General features: G+C 39.4%; 1 protein-coding gene across 1 annotated transcript; it reads left to right on the top strand.

Moving 5' to 3' along the window:
• Nucleotides 1-2,777: 2,777 nt before the first annotated feature.
• LOC140233647 (cytosolic carboxypeptidase-like protein 5) lies at nt 2,778-22,485 on the top strand. The gene is given in 17 exon segments (XM_072313751.1): nt 2,778-2,977; nt 3,473-3,644; nt 4,823-4,983; nt 6,046-6,223; nt 6,557-7,620; nt 8,142-8,277; nt 8,672-8,856; nt 9,519-9,706; nt 10,617-11,214; nt 14,117-14,180; nt 15,501-15,685; nt 16,748-16,980; nt 16,983-16,986; nt 17,547-17,622; nt 19,109-19,158; nt 21,465-21,552; nt 22,163-22,485. Coding segments are annotated over 17 exon segments (3,690 nt in total). The 3' UTR covers nt 22,271-22,485.
• The last annotated feature ends 352 nt before the right edge of the window (nt 22,486-22,837 follow it).

Raw genomic sequence — 22,837 nt, 5'->3', positions numbered from 1 at the left:
TCATAACTGCAGACGACCTTGAACTCTTGGAAAGAAAGCATTAAGTTGGTAACATGTTATGTAGCATATTTTGTAACATATATGTGCATATAATGTAGCATATTTTGTAACATATATGTGCATATAATGTAGCATATTTTGCAATATATGTTAAAGAATATTTATTTGATCCATATCTAAGTAACAAAAAAAAAATATTTTTCTTGTTTTTCTGTTAGTTACCTTCTATAGATCAATGCTGAAAAATAAAGCCAGACCTCTGAAAAACCACATTCACCAGTATAATTATGCTACACAGCATTTTTTTTTTTTTAATTTGTAAATGAATAACTTAAGTGCGTGGCAGCAAATGTTCTGGTTTATCAGTGTCGATGTAGGCCTAATCGATTGTTAGGGCCTTAGGGGTATCTATGACTAACGTGAAAAAGAGAATGATTAATCAAACAAAATACATGTCGGGGCCTGTATACACTGGCCCTTATCTGCCATCAATAATAATGATAATAAAGAAAAAAAATGGGAACTAGGTTGGACAGAAAATTTCAAACAATGAGCGGATGGTGAAAAACGGTGTCCAAAAGGACATACAAAGCAAAGCCTTTCTTTTATATATCCCCACAGAGATGATGAAATCCTTGGTATTCCCCCGATTAATAATCATGTAGGCCTTCATAATAAACACGTATTTTTCAAGTCTTGCTTTTTAGCTTCCCCTCTTTTTTCATCATCCGTCGTTTTGGCTTCACGACATATCATAGTGATTATTATGATATATATCTAGGATATGTATATTTCTTTCTTTTAACATACGTAGGTTTTGTATACATTCACATTCTTTGTTGAAACAAAACAAATAAATGAAATGAAAAGAATAATGCAAGCAGTGTAAATATTCATAACTCGGCGTAATTCTGACATTTTGATATGATTGACTATTCTGCCTGCATTTAAAAAAAAATACTAGGGCCTAGACCTATAATACAACATTCATGCATCTCATCTCTTTTCTGTGCTTTTTAATAAAGATTCCTCAAGCTTTTTCCCACCAAAACATAGTAATAAATGATAGTTTGGAAGAAACTTTCTGACAACACAAGAAACAGTGGATGTTTGAATGTACGTGTTTTGACATAATTCAGTTTTTTCGGCTTCTGAATGGTCGGATTACGTAACTCTGTTTTCAGCGTGATCGTTATTAGATTAATCGTCCAATCACAGTTAATGATATCAGTCACGTGACATGTTGCTAGCCAAATTGTTTAAAGCAGTTGGAACGTATCGATAAGCGTCAAATAACGCCTCAGCGGTTATTATGCTCTCGTTTATGTCGATTTAAATTCATACTTGATGTCATCGTCGTCAGGTAAGTTCCAAGAAATACTGCTTCAATATGAAGAGTAACATGCCTCTTTGTTCCAGCTCAAATTATTTTGTAAACATCTAAACGCGTAAGAGAGTTGAGCGGCGTAGTCCCACTCGTAGCTTTTGTTGTTATCGTTCAGTCTATGAAAGATTGCATGTTAGTTAGGTTAACGGTTACGTGCCTACTACGTACCTACAGTGGAATATTCACACAATTTATAAAATTATAGACCACCTAGCTTAAAAATGCAAAAGCTCATTACTACATAGATGTGTGGCTGTAGAGTTTTCTAGAGATCTAAGTGAAGTAAACTAGTTTTAGGGATCTATGACGTGTGCAGTCAACAATGACAATGTATGTTGATTGTGTTTGTGGCCTCAGTGGTCACTGATTGCTAACCTGGAACTTGGATTTTTGGAAGTAAATTAATCACTGTATGAGGGGGGGGGGGGAGGGGGAATAACCCGTTCTGTACGGGAACCTGGTGACCTGCGAGTTAAGTCTATGGACATTTCAGAATTCAGTATGGAATGGGTTAACCTTTAATTTCCTAGCTAAAATCTATTGCATGCGGTGGAATTTGGCACGGGAGGGCAAATCTTGAATTGGTGCGTGTTTTTTTACATTGTGCATGGAAGTCTACGGTAAAAGTAGAAATTTTCGCGGCATTGAAATTTTAGAGCATTTCGCACAACCAGAAATAGAATTCAGAAACTAGGGCAAAAATAAAAGCAAGCAAATATTTTTGCTTTAATGTGTTCCAGTGAAGTTCCTGATCAGTGATGGCTTGATTCTGCGGAATAAAAAAAAAAAAAAGTGAAACTATTTATGAATCAAAAACATGTGAAACTCTTTTTGCTGGTATGAAAAATAAGTCGCGCAAAAATATCCAGTTTTACAGTTATTAAAAGTACTAAAACACACTAGTCTATAGATGATAGATCTAACTTTTCTTTTAAGGAGAGAGTTTTCTTTTTTATTCTACAATACCTGGCCTGTGTAGCTAATACATAGGTCTAGGCCCTACTGTAAATTGTTTTCTGTAGGCTTAGTATTGTACTATGTGTTCTACTATACCCTACTACAGTGTACACTGTTGTCTGTAGATCTAGAAGAGTCTAGATAGACAACCCCTATAGAAATCTATATTGACTGATCGGGTTTGTGAGACCCACTTGACACACTGCGGAATGCTATGCTGAGTCACTGTCAGTGTCAGTGAATTTAGTGTCACCACTTACATAAGTAAATTGGGACACTTCCATATTTTGACGTAATGGCCATTAAAAGAAAGAAAGTTGATATACATTATATCGCTTTTCAAAATTGCCTGCGTACATAATCAAGCATGAAAAGTATACAGTATTGTGCATCTTTCCTCCTCTTTGATTACAGACCCAATGATAGGGACATGATGGAGTTTAGGGCAGCTGGTTTGCTCTTCACATCCAAGTTTGACTCGGGGAACCTCGCCAGGGTCGAGAGGGTCACCCAAGAGGATGAAGAGGATGGCAACGCCCACAGGGTGGGTGACATTAACGCCATGCCTGACTATGAGTTCAACTTGTGGACCAGTCCAGACTGTGCAGGGACGGAGTTTGAAAATGGCAACAGGTGAGGATACCAATTACATGTAGGTGTACATGTTTTGATTTTGATTTGCTCAGGTGCTTGCTGGTGAGGTGCAGATGCAGTCTTTTCAGCAATGATGTAAATAACTTCTTTTGAAAGCTTTATACAATGCATTCAAAAGATGTTATTAAAAAAAAAATTCTTTCTAAAAAAAAAAAAAAATATATATATATATATATATATATATATATATATATATATATATATATATATATTGATTGTCCATTGCCTGCACTAGTGAGGCTGTAAACAAGACATCAAAAATTGCTCAAGTCCATAAGAAATGAAGCTCATTACTACCAGAAGCAGGGGTAAGATATCTTTGCAACCGTTTTCTGACAACATAACCCACCTCACTCGGCAAAGTATTAATACAGGACTGTGGAATCTTCGATAAGCCTGCTTAGCAAACGTCCTAACTATCCTGATTTTCCCACATATGACACTCTCAATATTTTGTTTGCTTTCTGGTTATAGAACCTGGTTCCACTTTGCTGTCAAGGGCTGCCCCATGAACAAGCTGGTCAAGTTCAACATCATGAACATGAACAAGCAGGGCAAGCTGTACAGCCAGGGACTCGCACCCGTGGTCAAAGTCTTGCCTCAGAAGCCCAAATGGGAGCGTATTAGGGACAGACCAACGCATGAGGTATGTAGCGTAAAACCAGACATTTACGCTGGCATGAAGCTTGCTCAAATTTGGTGAGGAGGCAAGATTCTCAAAAGTAGAATGCACGCAAAAGTTTTTGTCTGCCCAATGTAGTATACTGACTACACCATCACCCACTGTCACACCCCCATTGCATCCCAGTTTAGTTCAGAAAGAGCTGCTTCAGGGATTATCTCATCAAGGTTCAAGGTACCAAGTTTCATTTCCCGAAAAAGGCTTTTAGTTCCAATTTGTGAAAGTTCCATGCTGTGAGTTTTTCTGGTTTTACAGTATACTGCTATTGCTGTTCAGGAGATTCCTGGGTCCAGTGAAAACAGCCACAGTTATGTCTTGGTATTGTCAAATATGGGTTGTAATCAGAGTACTCATTTAAAATTATTTGGTTCATCATTATACATGTAATTGTTTTTTTCCTAAATTGAGAACTCTTGTTGAGGAGTCCTAGGTTTTTCTCTCTGTACATATGAATTGACAAAAATATGGAATCCAAGATGCCATATAAATCCAAGTCACTTCACAATCATTAAACAAGACAATTTGTTTATGTGTGTGCCAAATAGATGCTACATGATACAAAACGCTATCAATAGATGAGCGTGACACTAGTTTTTTGTTTGACATTCATGTCATATTTAATGCATCGGTCATCAACGGCTCTCGATCAGTATCCTTAGCATCAACTTACACTGTAGTGTACATGTAATTCAGTATTTTGCCAGTAGAACACAGAAGTGTATGGTGTAGCTTAGTCCATGCACATACTTCCAAGCAAATCCAAAATATAACTGATCAGTGATATCTCAATGTCTAATCGTATCAGCCTAATTTTCATCTTTGAAAAAAAAAATGACTATGTTGTATACTGAATGGGCAATAAGATGAATATTTAATTTGCTGAACAGATTATTCATCTTCCCCAAGACCATTTTTCTTTTTTAAATCCATGTTCAAGCTTTTCCTAGATTTCATCATAATTGTCTTATCCCAACCATTGTTACTTCATTCTCTAATACTTGAAAGTAAAGAGCACTTAAAGCAGTGAGGTACAAACTGTACGTTTACTGGAAAGACTTGCTGTAATATGCAGGAATGAAAGTTTTAAAGTTTTTTTGTTCTTTTGTTTGTTTGTTTTTTTCCGTTTATGTTTCATTCCCCAGACAGTGGATGGTCAGTTCATCCTGTCCTTCACCTACCGGTTTGAGTACCGCTTCTCCTCCGTCTACTTTGCCTTCTGCTACCCGTACTCGTACACCGAGTACCAGGAGCGACTCACGGAGCTGGATAACAAATTCTCTGGCAGAAAGTACGATGCTGGCTGGTAAGTATTTTTGATGCTGTCAAAAATCTTTCATTTGACTCTGCGAAAGATACACTTTCACATTCTTCCCTGTGATGATACTGCTGTCTGTGATTTTAGTTAAAGGCATAATTTACTATTTGCAGATGAAACAAAGACCCAGCATTGATGCTTTAAAATATTCTAAAAATATGAGTTAGGTACAGAAACAACCATTGTAAAAATTTGAATCTGTATAATCGATGTTAAGTGTTGTTAAATACACAAAATGTGAACAATAGTTATGATAACAATGTTTTCAGACTAAACCGTCTGCAGTTACGGTTTATTGAGAAAAACACTGATATTTCCTTATATTTTAAGATTTATCGCAAAAATTGTATATGGCAGGACGTTTTGTTATGCAACAGACCTACACATATGCATCAAATGTGATATCTTGAACATTTTTGAAATCACTGCTCCCAAAGGTAAACTGGACCTTTAACCCATTGAGGACAAGTCCTGGGTACAACATGTTTGCATGTACTTTGGCAGGTGTCTATGAGAAATGCGTGTTGTAGCAAAATCAGCCCGTCCTCAACAGGTTAACAAAGGAAACATGCTGACAATGGGTTTTCTCTGAAAAAAAAAAAGAAAAGAAGATACAATGTAAGGTAATGAAATCAGACTTGGGGGAAAAATAAAAAGTCTTTCCAACATTAATACATTTCAAGAGGTGTGTGATCTTTGTTGTGATGAGAATGATTAATCAGTAAAATTAATTGTATTATATTGCTCTATACAGTAATTGCTTGTATGTACCAGCTGTGACTAAAACTTTAGGAAAAAATGCTTTTAGCATTACTCTTTAAGATTGAGAGGGAAGATTAAAGTAAAAAAGGTCTTACGAAGGCCCTTAATCAGTGGAGAAGCTGTGAATGCTTTTCATGTTCTCTGCAAATAATTTGAAATAACAGGGAAACTTCTCTGTCTTCAACATGATCTAGAGCAAGAAGGAAATATAGACTTTATTCACAAATTAGTCAGATTAGCGTCCTTTTACTTCTCAAACTAATGTTCTGATGCTACATTCACCGTCAGTCCCAGCAATGCCATCTACTATCACCGTGAGCTCCTGTGCCACTCCCTTGACAACCTGCGAGTCGACCTCGTCACCATCTCTTCTTGCCATGGCCTGACCTCTGAGAGGGAGCCACGCCTCCATGGTCTCTTCCCAGACACCTCCACCGAGCGGGCAAGGAAATTCAAGCACAAACGGGTGTGTTGAAATGTGAATCCAGATTGGTCTTGGGAGGTGTAGTGAAACTTTGTCATAAAGTTTCTGTTTGTGCAGTTTCCAAAATATCTAAGAAGATGATTAATTGCCTCTGCTTTCAAATGAGAATGCTTTTGTAAGTGAGTTTTAGTGTGAAGCTTCTTATACACAGTTTGCTTTTATAGTTAATGACACCTTGTAAGGAGCAGGCACACTTTATTTCATCCTTATTTTTGACAGCTTATTTGCATTGACAAATATTTGGATAAATGCTTCATATAAAACAATTTCTGTTGGTGTAATGTTGTGTTATCTTGTATGTTTGCTATTGTGAAGGTGTTCTTTTTGAGCAGCCGTGTACATCCCGGGGAGACTCCCGCCAGTTTTGTCTTCAACGGATTCCTCGACTTCATCCTCCGCCCAAAGGATGAGCGGGCTATCCAGCTCCGCAAGCTCTTTGTCTTCAAGCTCATTCCTCTTCTCAACCCCGATGGCGTCCAGCGTGGCCACTACCGCACTGACCAGAGAGGCGTCAACCTCAATCGGGTGTACCTCAATCCCGACCCAGGCCTGCATCCGTCCATATTTGCCGCCAAGAGCGTCATCATGCACCACCACGTGAATTCCAGAGTGCAGAAGCAGTCGGCCAACTCTCGGCCAGAGGGGATTTCCCCTTCTGCAGCATGTCCCGCCCCGAATGGCCACGAACGGTGCGACAGCGGTTCACCGATGGATTGCGAGGACGTAACAAACAGCACCGAAGTTCGTGCCGAACTCAGCAACACCAAGTTTGTGATTCAAAAGAAAGGCACCGGTGCAAACGCTATTCTCGTCGTGCACAGAGAGACGGTGAACGGAGAAGCAGGTGACTCTCAATGTAAAAGCGATGGGAAAGAGGAAGTAGATGAACAGAATGTAGCAAGTCACGAACAAATCAATGGGACTGGCGCACTATCATCACGGTCCTCTAAGGTGGATGACCCTACCAGAGACGATGCATCCGTGGATGACTCCGATGTGGAAAGTGTGATAATCAGCAAGACGCACCATGCCCCGGAGGAGCTCCAGTCCAACAATAACGCCCAGCTTGGCATTGAACCGGAAAGCGTCGATGCTGCTTCCATCCCTCCCGACGAAAGTGGCATCGCGTTCTACGTGGACCTGCACGGCCACGCCTCCAAGCGGGGATGCTTCATGTACGGCAACCACCTGGAAGACGAAGATCGGCAGGTGGAGAACCTGCTCTACACGAAGCTGATCTCCATGAACTCCGCCCACTTCGACTTCGACGGCTGTAACTTTACAGAGAAGAACATGTACACCAAGGACAAGAGGGATGGTATGAGTAAGGAAGGCAGCGGGCGGGTGGCAGTGTACAAGGCCACAGGAATCACCCACAGGTACGAACTTGTCGTATTTAAAGTGCTCCTCTGTGGCTGTGTGTGTGTGTATTGTTCTCCCTCGCTGTGTTGCAGAGGTTTGTGTGTTAGCTCCCTGATGGATTCACAAGTATGTCAGTCACTCATGTTTGAATTCTGTTGTATGTCCACCTAAGAGATCTTTAAAGCTGAGTACTGTTCAGAGTTCTAAACATCTTTTTGTTTGTGTTTGGAAGTGTGAACACATATCATCACCTCCGTTATTCCCAGTCATAATTCTTTGGTATTTAGTGTTTTCTCCACATCCCATTAAATTCCATAAATTTTGCATTATGACGTCCAATAATTCTCTTGTGCATTTATACAAAGATAAAGAGCTATAACAACCTCAAAGCCAGTTGGAGTGAATTTCTCATTGTTTATTAAACTGCTGTGTAACAAAAAAGTAACAAACGAACTGAAATTTCTATAGAGTAGCATTAGACACTGCTAAGCTTCTGCTCACACAAACACTGATTTATCAAATTATATTTTCCCTGCAGTTACACACTGGAATGCAACTACAACTCAGGTCGCTTTGTGAACTCTCTTGCCCCAGCCTCCAATGATGAGGGGCGAGCAACGCCTCCTCCCCTCGCTGGCTACCCTCCAAAATATGGACCTCAGCATTATGAGGAGGTGACTTCATCTATCTCTCTAAGAATGCAATTTTTTTTTTCTATGTTAAATAATCATGCACTAAGCAAACAGTCATTATGGGATTGGCAGCATTGTGTCCATTCAATACATGTGTTTTGGACAGCTGCAAATTGAATTTAATGTACGTTGTTCCCCAATTCTTATGAACTTACAGTCGATCCTCTTTTTTGTTTAACACTTGTTTTGCTAAAATGTGTATGCCGTACATTTAGGTTGCTTTCATTCACCTGTAATCTAGAATACTGTACATCGAATTGATATTACATAACTGCAAAATCTGCCATGAATAGATTGTAGGTGGAGAAAGAATGAGTTTTCTTTGTATGTTTGGCATGAATGTACAGAAATATTCCTTGTGCATACTTTACCACAGGTTGGCCGAGCCACTGCGGTAGCTGCGCTAGACATACTGGATGTCAACCCGTGGTCAAGATTGGCCGGCACGGAGAGTGGCAGTGTCCATGGTGTCCGGAGCTGGGTCCAGCGATATCTCCGCAGTATGCGAGGCGCCCCCTCCCTGCCGAAGAAGATGTCTCGTGTAGCATCAAAAACCTCAAGGTATGATTGGTCTCGAGTGGCGTTTCGATTTTGACTCTTTACTTGAGGTGTAATGAAGCCCGAAACAGGTGCTGTTGTGAAGTTGCTTCTAATGGCTATTGCTTCATGAAATATACTACAGATACACAAAAACTATTATTGCAAGAAACATTATAACGTTTTATGTCTACTACTTAAAGGAATGGTACAGTTTCAGCTGATATGGGGCTTCAGGTTTCCAATGTTTTTTGATGATGATTTTTTTGAGATAATGAGAAACTTCTCATTAATTGATAAAGAACATGTATCAAATTCTAACAGGAATTCAAAGTTTACTTGATGAAAGTAGGTTTTTGAAAAAGCTGAGGTATCCAAAGCAGAGTGATCCCAATAAATTGTGGGACCCACCTTTTATCAGGATTGCTTTGTTTTACTTTGTTTTTGGATATCTCACCCATTTCAAAACCAATTTTTTTCAAATAAACTTTGAATTCCTCTAGAATCATATGCTCTGCAACATTTCATAAAGTGGTTTCTGTGTATCTTGCAAAAAGTTAAAAGCTCAATCCTCACTTCAACCAATACAATATCATTCCTTTAAAGGTGCCATTACTCCTCGAGCACTCTGATTTCCCCCTCCTTAACCTGCCTTCATCTTTGCCCTCTCTGTAATACCTCCTCAGTCTGGTAGCTACAGTCATGAGTCCAGTGAGAGTGAGTCGAGGATCCATGCTCCATCACGGCGGGGGCTCGTTCAACGCCCTGGCTGGTACAGGTCATGTAGCGACGACCTCGGCCGCCAGTTCGCAGCCCAATGTTACGGGAAGCCCAAAGAGGGCGACACATTCAAAGCCGCTCGGACCAGTCCGTGGTGAGTAATGCATGTACATGTTACATTGTATCTTGGAAGACTTGGGAGTGGATACAACTGTTATGTCAAAATACTGATTTTACATATCTTGGTATACATAAAACTACCGTGTTTCAACACAAAATGTCTTTATGAAGGGAAGGCATGAGGCTGTTTAAAACCTCTTAGGACCGCCATCCTAACATACCATTTTTGTCAGATAGAAACATGTTGCTGGCAGAACAAAGGCGATAATGCAATTTGATGCTGCTCTTATGGAAGGCTTGTTCGTATGCAAAGCAGTGTATCAGATCAAACTTTGATCAACAAAAACTTCTATTGCATGATTGGAACAAGCTGCATCATCCATATAATTACCTAATAGTCTTGTGCAAATAATTGTGTTGTTGTAGAGAGTGGGTCAAAGATTCACTTTTAAAGCTTCTTCAATCCCTAGGATTGCTGGTAATTGACATTATATTGATGGTATTCAGTGTGACAGGAGTGGTTTGACACTTGCCCGCCCATTTATGGTCATCTTAAAATGCTTCCTGCATATTCTGTAAAGTGGAAAAGAGAGAGTGCATGCAGTGGTCTCAGGGACATCTATCACCTGTAGAGCAGACTGTTCATTCACAAATCCTGGAAAGTTCACAGCATCCCTTTGAATGATTGTGAGAGTGCTTGTTTTGTTTTCATTTTTGTTTTTGTTTTTGTTTTTGTTTGTTTTTTGCTGATAATGCATCAGCTGTTGAAACTTTCTGAGAAAGAAGAATGTCTTTGTGTTGATGTTGAAGCATCAATGAATGTGTTTGAGTTCTGTCATACTAACTTCTTCTTTTCCAGGACAAAGGACAACTTGCAGGTGTCTCCGATCCATAAAACTTGAATGACTCTCTAAGTTTGTCTTTCATCCTTGCCATCATTGCAGAAACTAGGGCATCAATAGAGAGGCGGAAACATCTGGCTAGTCTACAAGGGACTGGCATCTCTGTGGCCTCGTCAGTTGCCATGACAACCACCCCATCCCTCACCACCACCACCACCACCACTGCCACCACCACCTCTTGCCTCACCTCCGGAGGAAAAAACTTCACCATACCCCTCCCGCTGACACACTGCAAGCAGTCGCCCCCTTCTACAGGGGCACCGACTGCCGGGAAGAGTACCAAAACGGGCCATTCATGGTCCAAGATGAAAACCAAGTCGGACTCCGTCCTCAGTGGGAGGAATGTGGCCGAGACGACAGACGAGGGAGAAGCCGCCGGCGGTGGTGGCGGTCGTCTCGGGGGCAACCAGCGCACTCTCTTCTCCAAGTCCACCAACAACCTGGGCTTGTTTGGCCGCAGCGCAGGACAGCAGGCGAGTAGCACACTGCCCTCTACGGTCACGGAGCTGCTCAACTCCGTCATGATCAACGCCCTGGACGGGACGAAGGAGATGTACGGAGAGACGCCGGAGCAGCAAGCCCTGTCTGCTGCCACCATTGCCCAGCAGCGGACAGCCCTGTTTGTCAAGACCCACGCCTTGCAGGTTAGTCCAAATTACTGCAGTTGACATGTTGGCCCACAAATTATTATGCAATCACTTATCACAGTAACACTTTGCTATCGTTGAATGTCACCTCAACAGTGGGCATTGGGCACATTTTCTTTTTGCTTCCCTGCTGTTCATTATGCTTATTGAACAAAATTCTCTTAATACAGTGTGATGCATGATTTTACTAATTTCATTGCAACTCACTGAAGTGTTACCTCTACTCTGCATGCTTTGTATTTTGTATGCATGAAATATATGTACGCAACAGTTTTTTTTCTTTTTTTTTTTACATGGTCAACTCTAGCAGATTAGGCAATGATTAGTGTAGGGATGGCTAGTGCATTTCGTCTTTTTCCCCTTTGCTTCCTCTAGAATAAGAATGAACTTTGAATTAGAGTGATATTTGTGTACTTAGTTAAATCTCAGTAATCATGTAAAAGCCCATATTGCTCTTGATTAAAATTCTCTACACAATCTAAACGTCATTACCTTTTGAATGTTGATGCAGGTGTAACTCGCAACAAACCACTGAAATTAATGTTCACACAATGTGACTGCGAAGAAGTGACTGGAATTACTAAAACTATGTTTTATTTCCTTCTTTTAAGCACTCAGAGTTGTTTGTCTTGCTTAGTGATGTACTGTAGCAGTAGTGACATAGCTATAGAAGATACAGTAGGTGTACATGTATGTACAATAATGTGTGAAAACAGATGTGGTGGTATGATCGTGTTTTTGTTCACCACAATCATAGTAGTTTATAGTTATTTGTAGCACATAATGTATCTTACATTTTAATATCCTTTAAATCTTACATAACATTCTTGACAAATAAAGATCCACATACATTGTAACTGAAATGATACTTTAGATTATCTAGCTACAGTAAGCTTATTGAATATTAAAGGGAATGTTGTTGAACATGATTGTAATTGATTTTGTTTTCCTGCATTTTATAACTACTATTAACTCTATGGCAACAACCAGAGAGAATTTTTGTTTTTGTTTTCATTTTGTATTTTATTCGCATTTAGTTTATTGTATCAAAGCTTGTGGGCACATAAGTCTTTAAAATGAAATTCTACTTAAAGTATAGTTGCTTTCCGTTGACAAACAGCTGTCCAAAATAAAATCAAGACATAGGAACCTGGTGCATCATGACGTGGAACAAGCCTGTCAGTTTACATACAAACACCTAGTATGTCATTTAATTTCTTGGAAAACTGATTAACAAAAGGGGTATAAAGGAATACTGCAGATTTTATTTCATTTTATTTTATTTTTTTTTATAGCAGGCCTGACACTCTGTCATTACAGTTTAAAAGAGGGTAAACTCAAAAGGCTACTGCATACTTGCTGATGTTTTTAATCTTGTAGATTTTGTAAGTCATTTGATAACTTCGCGAAATGAACAACTCAAAGACATATTGCCTCCTGTAACACCTACGTTGTATGTGCTGTATATTTTCTCATAGTTGCAAAATTGCCAGCTTCTCCCATCAAAAGGAGTTTAGATGGTTCTTTTCTCAACATGCATTTCAACCATTTGGGAAATTGTTTTGTACACATTGCAGTTTTCAAAATATCGTACTTGAAAATGTGGTATCATACAGAATTTCAAGCAATTGTAATGTTAACCCACACTACCAGCTTGCTGTATGATGTGATGTGTTTTTGCTCACCCTTACCCACAACATTTAATTCACTGTTTGATTATGTGTTTGTTGGCTGGTGCTCATACCTGTGTGCTTTTTTGTTCTGTTTTAGTTTTCTCTCTCTCTTTTAACTGGTCTGGTGGGTTTGTGGTGTTAGTATGATATTTAAAGATGTGTAAAGCTTTATGGGAAGGTTATTGCTGCATGTATATCACACGGCAGTTCTTGCATAGTATTGCATGACCTAGGCAAGCCCATCATAACTCCCATACTGTACCTGTTGAACGTGGACACAGTGTGTTATCATGATTCATAAATACAGTATGTTTGGTACTCCAAACGAAAACACAAATCATCATGACTTCATGACTCCCATACTGTACCTGTTGAACATGGACACAGTGTGTTATCATGATTCATAGATACAGTATGTTTGGTACTCCAAACGAAAACACAAATCATCATGACTTTTTTCCAACCAGAACTTAAAAGCCAAGATCCTTCTCTCACCCATTCCCTCCCTGTCTCTCAAGCCATCCTCTGACTCTTGCGACCCTTGCCTCCAAAAATTAGCCATAACATCCCTTTCTGACGGTTATTCTTTTTCCTTACGTTTTATGATCATGTATAAAAAAAAAAAAAAAAAAAAAATAGCTTGGTAGGGAAGAATTTTAAATGTTGTAGTGACCAGACTGCTTTTTACTACTTGTGATAAGTCGATGTTCTAGAACAAGGAAATGAAAAAGAAGAGAAGAAAAATATGTTTAAATCACATCAAATTCAGGACTTTTACTTTTTACAAGATATACAGCGTGCCACCATACAAGGAAGTGAATTGTAAAGGATATCCACAGATAACCACAACCTTATGGATGTGTACCATGTACATAACATCATGTGCTTCCTTATTTTCTTTTTTTTTTTCTATGTGCATGTTTCACAATGCATGTTTAACATTTGGGCAAGTTGATTTCATCTGACGTCCCTTAACACTCTGGTTGTTAAACCATCTGATAAGATTATAAACAGGAGCATGATGTTCCACCTGCTACCAGTGTCAGTATTTAATGCAAACCTCAAGTACAATTGTATGATATGCCAGATCTGCCATTCATAACACTCCACATTTTGCAGTTTGCTGTGTGTTTAACAATACCCCACACCACCATGTATTCTGCATTTTCACCACGCATATTTGCCCCTCGCCGCTTCTTTGACGTTGCACTCACCCGCAGAGCACAGTGGCTGCACCCAGTGCCAAAGAGGGACTGCACACAGTCACTTTGGAGTTTCCTCCAGAGGTAAGAGTGTACCACTGTGTCACTGGGGGCCACTGCCATCTTTTGTAGCACAACCTCGTCATGAGAATATATCCTATTGTTCTCATTTCACATTTTGCTGCAGTCAACACATTTCGTATAACTGCATGATATCATCAAGATGCTCATCAACTTTATAATGCATGTTTTTGCATGATAGCCCAAGCATCATATAATGCTCTTTGTATACTTTGGTTCACCTGTGATACTTCAGTGTTGTACTGGATAACCTTCTGAATATTAACTGGAGGGTTTCCACTGTATTTATGTAATAATGTAAGTCGTACACAGTATAATAATGATGTGGAGGTAAGTGTTAGATGAATATCTTCCTGTCAACAAAAATATCACTTATCTTGCATAAATGTAAGATGATTTACAAGACTATGCATGTAATTTAAAAAGAAGAAAAACACAGAAAAGTATGCAACACACAAAAGACCAAACATGAATAGATGTACACAGTCACAAATGCACTGTACTTGTTTATACATACTGTGTTTTAAGACCCAATGTCTTCTGCAGGTTTTCTGTTGCGATTTTAGAAAGCATTCAAATGAAATCTGCTGCGTACTGAAGGTACAATGGTGTACCTGTACCTGTACCTGTTGTAACTGTTCTAACATTGAACATTTATTAGCAAAGCTGATACTGTACATAGTATGTTTGCAAGAGAGTATATTTCACCATTTTCATTAACGGTACATGTATTTATTACCTCCGCCAAGGGAGGAGGTTATGTTTTCGTTACCGTTGGTTTGTGTGTTTGTTTGTTAGTTAGTTAGTTTGTCTGTGTGCAAAATAACTCAAAAAATAGTTAACGGATGTGGATGAAACTTGCAGGAAAGGTTTAAAATGATACAAGTAACAGATGATTAAATTTTGGTAGTGATCTGAGAATTTTGGGGGAATTTGTGAGGGATTTTTGACATTTTGGTAGGTAGGGTCAATGAACTTGGGAGTTCAGGCTGCACGTATTGAGGTTTGCATGCTCGCACTAAAGTGTGTGCTCTAGTTTCTGCTAGGACGAAGCGCGCCGTGCAGCTGAGGGTTTATGACGTAACAAAGGCTTCTATATTGGGAAATTGGGCGACTTTCAGCACACAATGCTATAAGTACGTACAGTATGGGTGGAAATCACTGATATCTGTATGGAAGAACAAGATCAGTGGTGGAAATGAGCTGCATGCTTAACGGAGGTCTGCGCTCGAGTGCTTCTCTAGTTCTTTATATCTTTCTCTTTGTTTGCTGAAAGGGAAGCAGCATTTGATTGTTATTGATTGTGTGTGATTTGCTTCTCAGGCACAGTCGGGCATGTCGCCACGCGGCCAGAAATCGCTGTATGCCCGGCATCCATTGCCGGGTGACACGCCTTCAAGCAATCTCTTCCAGCGTCACCCACACCACCACCACCCCCATGCCCTTCAGCATGATGCAGAGGACAAGTCGGGTGATGTCCTGGGCAGCCTCAAGGTGCCGGAGGATGGGTGAGTAGCAGAGAGATTTTCCCCAGTGACTGCTAGAGTGTGGACTCTTCATATGCCCTGTACTATTGTTTTGTGAGCGCAAGGGGAGCAGTGGATGACAACGAGGCAGTAGGCTCACCCCTCGTGCTAACACGCTAGCAAACGAGCAACCAAGAGCAGCCAAATCAAGAAGTGCGTACTCGTGTAAAAGTTCAGAAGTTCGCGCAATACGCACTGTAGAAATGTTACTTAGTACGCAAAGTCCGCCATTACTAAATGGGTACGATGGCAGCCCCCATGATATCACTGACACCATTGTAGAGTCCGCCTTTTGTGGTGGGGAGGAGAAAAATCTCTTTGGTGAGTAGTGGCAGTTTAAGGACGGGATGAGAGGAGCATGCTGGGAAGAGAAAAGAAATGAATGGATGATATGATGGCTCAAAGTTCACTAGCAGTAATCATGGACCTCCCAACCATTCTGAATTTTGACCATTTCCAGCTCTTGTTTCTATAAGATTTTCCTTTTTTGTTTTTTGATAATTTTACCTCACACCACTGTGGGGACTATTCTTTCTTTCCTACTTTTGAGCCAAATCATCCCTATTTTTCAGTCAAAACTTGGAAGGTCTGTAATTACTTACTTGGAAGACATTAGAAGGATGGAGTAAGTATTGCTGAGCTTAACACTTTGACAATTTATGTTTTGACCTTGTAATTTGTCCCTGAACACGAGTATACATCTACCATATCTGCTAAATGGTGACTATAATATTTTATGAGGGTTTTTTGTTGTTGTTGTTGTTGTTGTTGTTTATTAAAACGTTAGTCCATGGGGGGAGGGGGGCGTTTCATGAAGCGTTTTGTCAGATATTTCATCTGACAAAATGTTTTAAGCTACTGAAATCCTTGCGTCTGATTGGCTGAGAGCAAATTTATCTGACAAGTTAATCGGACAAAACACTTCATTAAATTCCCCCCTGATAAGGGCCGTACACTCCTTGAGTGAGAAGACGTTGCATTAGTTTTCTTTAGTTTTAGCAATAAGATATCAGTTATGACGTAATTTCAACTCCGCTTCCCCAGTCGCAGCCAACCGGATGCCGGTGACAAGTCCAAGCGGAGGCGCAAGAAAGGGACGGGTCCCAAGCGGCGCAGCGTCTCTCACAGTCCCAGCAGGAAGTCACAGAAGAATTCGTACCGGGACCCCGTGAAGCTGGGCAAGCAGAGTGAGACAGACAGTGACCCCGAGAGGTTCCCCCCTCCAAGAGTGGACCGGTCCAGGCAGCGCTCCCTCACCAGTAGTCTCTCGGATCCTACGCCAGGTGAGGCGGATTCTACCACCAGTAGTTTTGGGTGATTTTTTTTTTTCCACCAGAAGCTTTGGGTAGAGAGAATATTTTACAAAGGAGGTCTGACATACTGAACTATGAAAAGCCCTGCAGAATTGGTTAAAGTGTTGCGTACATCATATGAGCCACATGTAGCAAGTAGAAAGCATCCAAGGAAATTTCGTGATGTTAGATTATAAATCTTTATGCAAATCTGTTAAAGCTAATGTCACTTGAAAGTTGTGTCATTATATTGAGCTTGTTTTTGAACGGACACCGTGAAGTTCTTCGTGGTAAATTCAAATGACTAAACTTTAGATATCATCCGACATTTATCTTTTACTGCTCATTTGTGTTTCTTTTGTGCAGGTTTGGTTTTTCTTTTCAAGGTGTTCATGCTCTTGCCGAATGTTAGAATGCAACCCCTTCACGTTCAGAAACATTCCCATAGTTTCAAAAAAATACAGCTGGTTTCAGTAAGTAATGGGTTCACGTGCTCATATTCCATCTTGATAGTCACAGATGTTTTTTTTTTTCTCAATAATTTTTTGAAGTCGAACTGCCACTGTCAGCAGGAGCGCATGCCGGCATGCCCACAAATCACGACAGACGATCTATGACGCCAAAGAGGTATGTAACAGCTGACAGTGTTGGCATCTTGTCTCACCTCTTTCCTTTGTGGAGTGAAAGTGTTGCCTTTCTGGTATATTTAACTTGCTAAACTATAATCTAGAAGCAGGTTCTGCATAATGTTTGTGAAGTGTTGTGTTTTCTCATGTAAGGTTGAAGACTCTAGCCTTTGGAGGCTGCCTAGATACTGATGTAATTTTATTACATTGATATTTATAAGCACTAATGTTCCCGTGCAGAAACATCTACCAAAGATCCCCCCCCCCCCAAAAAAAAAAAAAAAAAAAAAAAAATGGGGAAAATATGCACATAAGTTTGACATGTGCTACTCTTTTTACAAATTATTTAGAATGCAGACTCTCTATTCATTAGAATGTCCAAATACAAGTATAACTGTACTAATACTAAAAATTTTCTGTAAAAAAGAAAATGAGCTCATTTAAAAGCACTGAGAAGTTGTAATGACAACCCCCCCCCCCAAAAAAAAAGAATTGTCAAAATGCCAATAGGTTTCCGTGGGTCATTTGTCCTTTCGTAACTTCGTGCTTCTTTTCTAATCTCTGTGTGTTATAACTTATCACATGTCTGTGACACAGGTGATGCCACAATTGATTGAAATTGCTTTCTGTTTTTATTGGTTTTGATTTGCCTACTTACTATTCAGCAACATCATGCAATCATCTTAAACGTTCAAAGAACAAAAAACAGAGGGGCAAAGGTAACAATTCTTGAGGATTATTCTCCTCCCCCCCCCCCCCCAAGAAAAAAAAATCATTAAATTTATGAAGGAAATTGATTTCGATGAGACTGCCATAACTTTTAATTCTTGTAAAACACGATATATTTATGAATTGGAGCCGACGGCCTTTCTCGCAGCATGAAATTTTCGCGAATCGCCACTGGCATCCAATGCATATTGTTTAGGCAAGAACTTTCGCATGCATGTTAATTTCGCGAATGTTGGCGCTCGCGAAATTAAAATGCAGGCGAAAATTCCTCGTTTTACAGGCTGCCACACCTTTCCTTTTCTAATTCCACCACACATTATTTTGTATCGCACATACAGTAAACATTTAAAGCCCGCACACCATACCACTTACGACTATACGACTGACAGACTTTGGATCTGAAATAAACAAGCGTGTTTGTTCTGAGGCTGTTGTGATTTATTTGGGATCCAAAGTCTGACAGTCATAAGGTTGTGAGTCGTATAGTGTGCGGTGGCCGTGACATTCACAACAAGAGACAGTAGACTTTTCATTTATTGTGCCTTTAGCCTTATTTTGTTCTTTCTCTTTGTAACACAATGATTTGCTCACAAACCTTGTTTGATTTCATGTCATCCTACACCACCACCTCCTCCTCCTTCTCTTCCTCTTCCGTCAATCTTTACCACAATCCTACCTTCTGTCTCTCACGGTGTGTATTTTGCTGTTCGTCGTGCCACTGACGGTGTGTGTTGTGCCGTTCTTGTCTTTGAGTGCAGTCTTGCAACCATCCACCGCCTTCTCCTTCTGACACATCCTCCTTCTCCCGGTATGTGGCTGACGGTTTCACAATCGTCACTTTCACTTTTATGTTCTCCTGCACCTACAAACCATGCACACTGTATTACCAGAAACATTCCTGAAGTGGAGCCAATGGCCTTTTCCTTTTCATGAAACTTTAGCAAATTGCTGACTGTGAAAAATGAGTAGTATCAATACTACATGTACGAGCCATACTGAAAATTGGTAACCAGTATGCACTGCAGGTCTATATAATCGTGCAATACAAGTGAATGCTCACTACTAAACATGCATATAGTTCAGAAAGAGAAAAGATTGTGCACTACTAGCACACTAGTACAGTCACTTGTATGGTGTACAGCATCATACTAGCATTCAGTGCATTATGTAGAAAAAACAAAAAACAATTTGTGTGCATTTGGTTTTGCCATCTTGTTGGCTCCTAGAGAAGTTTCATGCAGGCAAAAATTTATTTTTTCAGCAGTGCAGAGAAACTCTGTCAATATGGGGTTGCCTAGACCATCAATTCTATCTCACTGTTCTTGGTACCTGGTTAGAAACATACTTGAAAAAGAGACCAGCTATTGTACAATAATGGAAATCAGGACTGCTGAATTAAATTTGTTAAAATCAGTATCTTGTTAGAAAATGAGCTTGTTATACAAAGTATTAGAGTTTCACAGTTCAAGAGATATCAGTCATGTGACGGCTGGACCATATAAGCGCATGTTGGCTGGTATCTTGTCGTATGTGCGTGTTGCGTTCGCTGAATGATAACTTTGTCTCAACATTGTGTGCTCATTTGTGACCTTACATCACAAAACAAACAAAAAGTCGCACCCCTTGATTTTACATAAGGACTCAAAACAGGTGAAATGGGTCAACTATTAGTCATTCTTGAGTTTTTCATATTTTCTGAAAGAGCTATCTTTCTTCTACATTATGCTTAAGTTTGGGATCATAACACAAATGGGAAAGTGTGTTTTCCACAGTTTTTCTGCAACCCCTTCTTGGGGGGAGTAGTCATGATCAGGTATGTATTACAGGCCTCTTTTAGTTTCTTGAAATCCTTTGTACACTCTTCACTTGCAAGTCTAATAACTTTTGAAAGGATAATGCTACTGCTTTGAAAGTTGGCATTAATTATTTTTGTATGGACAGAATTTGTTGATGGAACATGCTCAATTTCAGCTTAATCTGATAATCCCTTCATTGTTGTTACTCCAGTGGTTGACATCCTGTGTTTTGTCCCTTTCATCGCACAGCTAGTGCGGCTTGGTGAAAGATTAAACGCTTGAATAGACCCTATACTTCAGAGCCTCTTTTCTCAGTTCACACTTTTCCAGAATGTATGCTTTCTTTCCAGCATTTAGATAGGTTTAGGAGAGTCCATGTGAATTGAGTTATACATCATTTTAAAGCTTAGAGTCTGCTCTTTCAGAATCTGCCCTTAACTAAAAATCCATGTCTGGCGACTTTTTGTTGGTTTTGTGATGCAGGGTCACATTTGTTCTACTTTCTGAAAACAATATATTACTTTACTCAGTGCCAGCCTGTGCTCATGCTGAACAATCCTGTACCAAGTTCATATTGGTTGTTTTAAACATTGAAAAACCAGAAGAAAAGACAATGAGGGGTTTCTTAAAAAGCACCCATGAAATGGGAGTTGTTTAAGGACAAGTTCACCTTCATAGACATGTGGGGTGAGCGAATGCAGCAATATTAGTAGAACACATCAGTCAGAGGAAAATCGGACAATTCATTCAAAAGTTATGAATTTTTGAAGTTTCTGCTCAGTCTCGGCTGGATGAAAAGACTAATACAGCTTGTGATGTCACACGTGTACAACGATATAAAGAAAGTATAAGAAAATTCAGCATATTTTCATTTTTCTTGCATAACAAAAGAACACTCGACTTCTCTCTTTCAGAAGGCAAGAGGAATGATAATACCCGTCATACGTTAGTAACAAGTCAAAGAAATGTGCACTTTATTAAAAAAGTAAACTAGTTTTGTGAAATTTTCTTTTTATTTTCCATATATCGTTCCACACATGTGACATCATACATAGTAGTCTCCTCATCCAGCAGTGATTGCACAGATACTTTAAAAATTGATAACTTTTGAACGGATTGTTGGATTTTCCTCAAACTTTCACTTATGTGTTCTACAAATATTGTTACATTCACTCAACCCACATGTACAGTGTATATGAATGTGGACTTGTCCTTTAATTTTTTTTTTTTTGTTCACAAACATTGATATTGGTCAAAAATGCATGGAACACCCAGAGTGCACTGACTGCTTCTTTCTGTCCTCTCTCCATCCATCCAGGAGTCGGTCAATCAGCAACATACAGTATCCTCCCTACTCTCGGTCAAAAGTAGGTTACCCTATCAGGAAGTCCAATTCATTTGCCGGGGTGAGTCTGATGCATCAGTGATGTTGTCTCCTCTGCTAGTCTTCTGACCAGTCTCTTATCTGTGTTTTATAGGTGTCAGTCTCGAAATTGACTGTTACATGTCTTTTTGCTACAAGATTGAAGAGATATATCTTGAATAAACTTTGATTTTACACTTTTAGCCTCAGTTCAAGCTCTTTGAGGCTCGTAACAGTCAAACACCAGCTTAAATATATGTTTTAAAAAATCTTCTTAAAAATAATATTTATGTCTCATTATTTTAGTATTTGCTGTAAAGCTGGCAAGAAATGGAGTCTTATTTTGCAGTAGAACCTGCTGTTCATAACCTCATATTGGTAATTATGACTTTTTGCAAGAAGAGCATGGAGGTTGACATTGTAATGATATAGCAGTTGTACCTTATAGCACATTTCAACAACTACAGTTGTAGTTCTAGCACATTTCAGATAGCTGCTAAGTCTGCATATTTCAAAGTTATACTTTCTTGATTTTTCAGTCACTAAATGATTTAATGATAAAATGTTTTACTCCAATGGAAACTGTGATAATCTTTGTCTCTGAAATATGATGAATTTGTCATTCTTTTTCTTTTTCTTTCTGTGACTTTCAGAGGGATTCCAGCGTCTCCTACAAGGTGATGGAGCTTAACAAGTTAAAGAAGCCCGAGGTTGTAAAAGCGGTTCCGGTCAAAAAGATCGGATTCTGGGTCAACTTCTGATTGTCGCCATGGTGACCATTCCACTTGGAATCTAATTCTCTGAAGTCATCTGGAGGCAAGACTAGCTTGGCTTTTAGTCGGTGCAAAGAGAATCATCAAATACATTGTACAGAGATAAGTGATACATGTATGTTACAGCTACGACACGGTGTAAATCTGTAGTCTGGAGATATTCATGTTTCTGCTGTGATCTAATGCTAAGATCAATAAAATTTGGTCGCTTTTGCTATAATTCAATCTGTGTGTTTGTTTGTTTGTTTGTTTTTTGTTAGGGGGGGGTCTTTTTTTGGTGTGGATAGTATTGTAAATGATCAAGAAATGCGGCGTGGTGCAATAGTCATCCTTCAGCGTGATACAAATTTAATAAAAATACAATCAGATTTTATGAAATCACATTACAAAGCCTCGCTATCTTATGTAGATAAAGATTCCTCATAGGATATTTATGGTTTTATCTCACAAAGATATTTCACTACACTTTTTATGCAGCACAAGTACAAAGGATGGATAGCAGTTATTTAACCTATTGAAGACTAGCCCTGAGTATACTCAAACAGGTTTCCAGGG

Source organism: Diadema setosum, chromosome 10 (assembly GCF_964275005.1).
Source record: "Diadema setosum chromosome 10, eeDiaSeto1, whole genome shotgun sequence".
Taxonomy (NCBI): domain Eukaryota; kingdom Metazoa; phylum Echinodermata; class Echinoidea; order Diadematoida; family Diadematidae; genus Diadema; species Diadema setosum.
The sequence above is the reverse complement of the archived record's forward strand: the minus strand, read 5'-3'. Positions and strand labels throughout refer to the sequence as shown.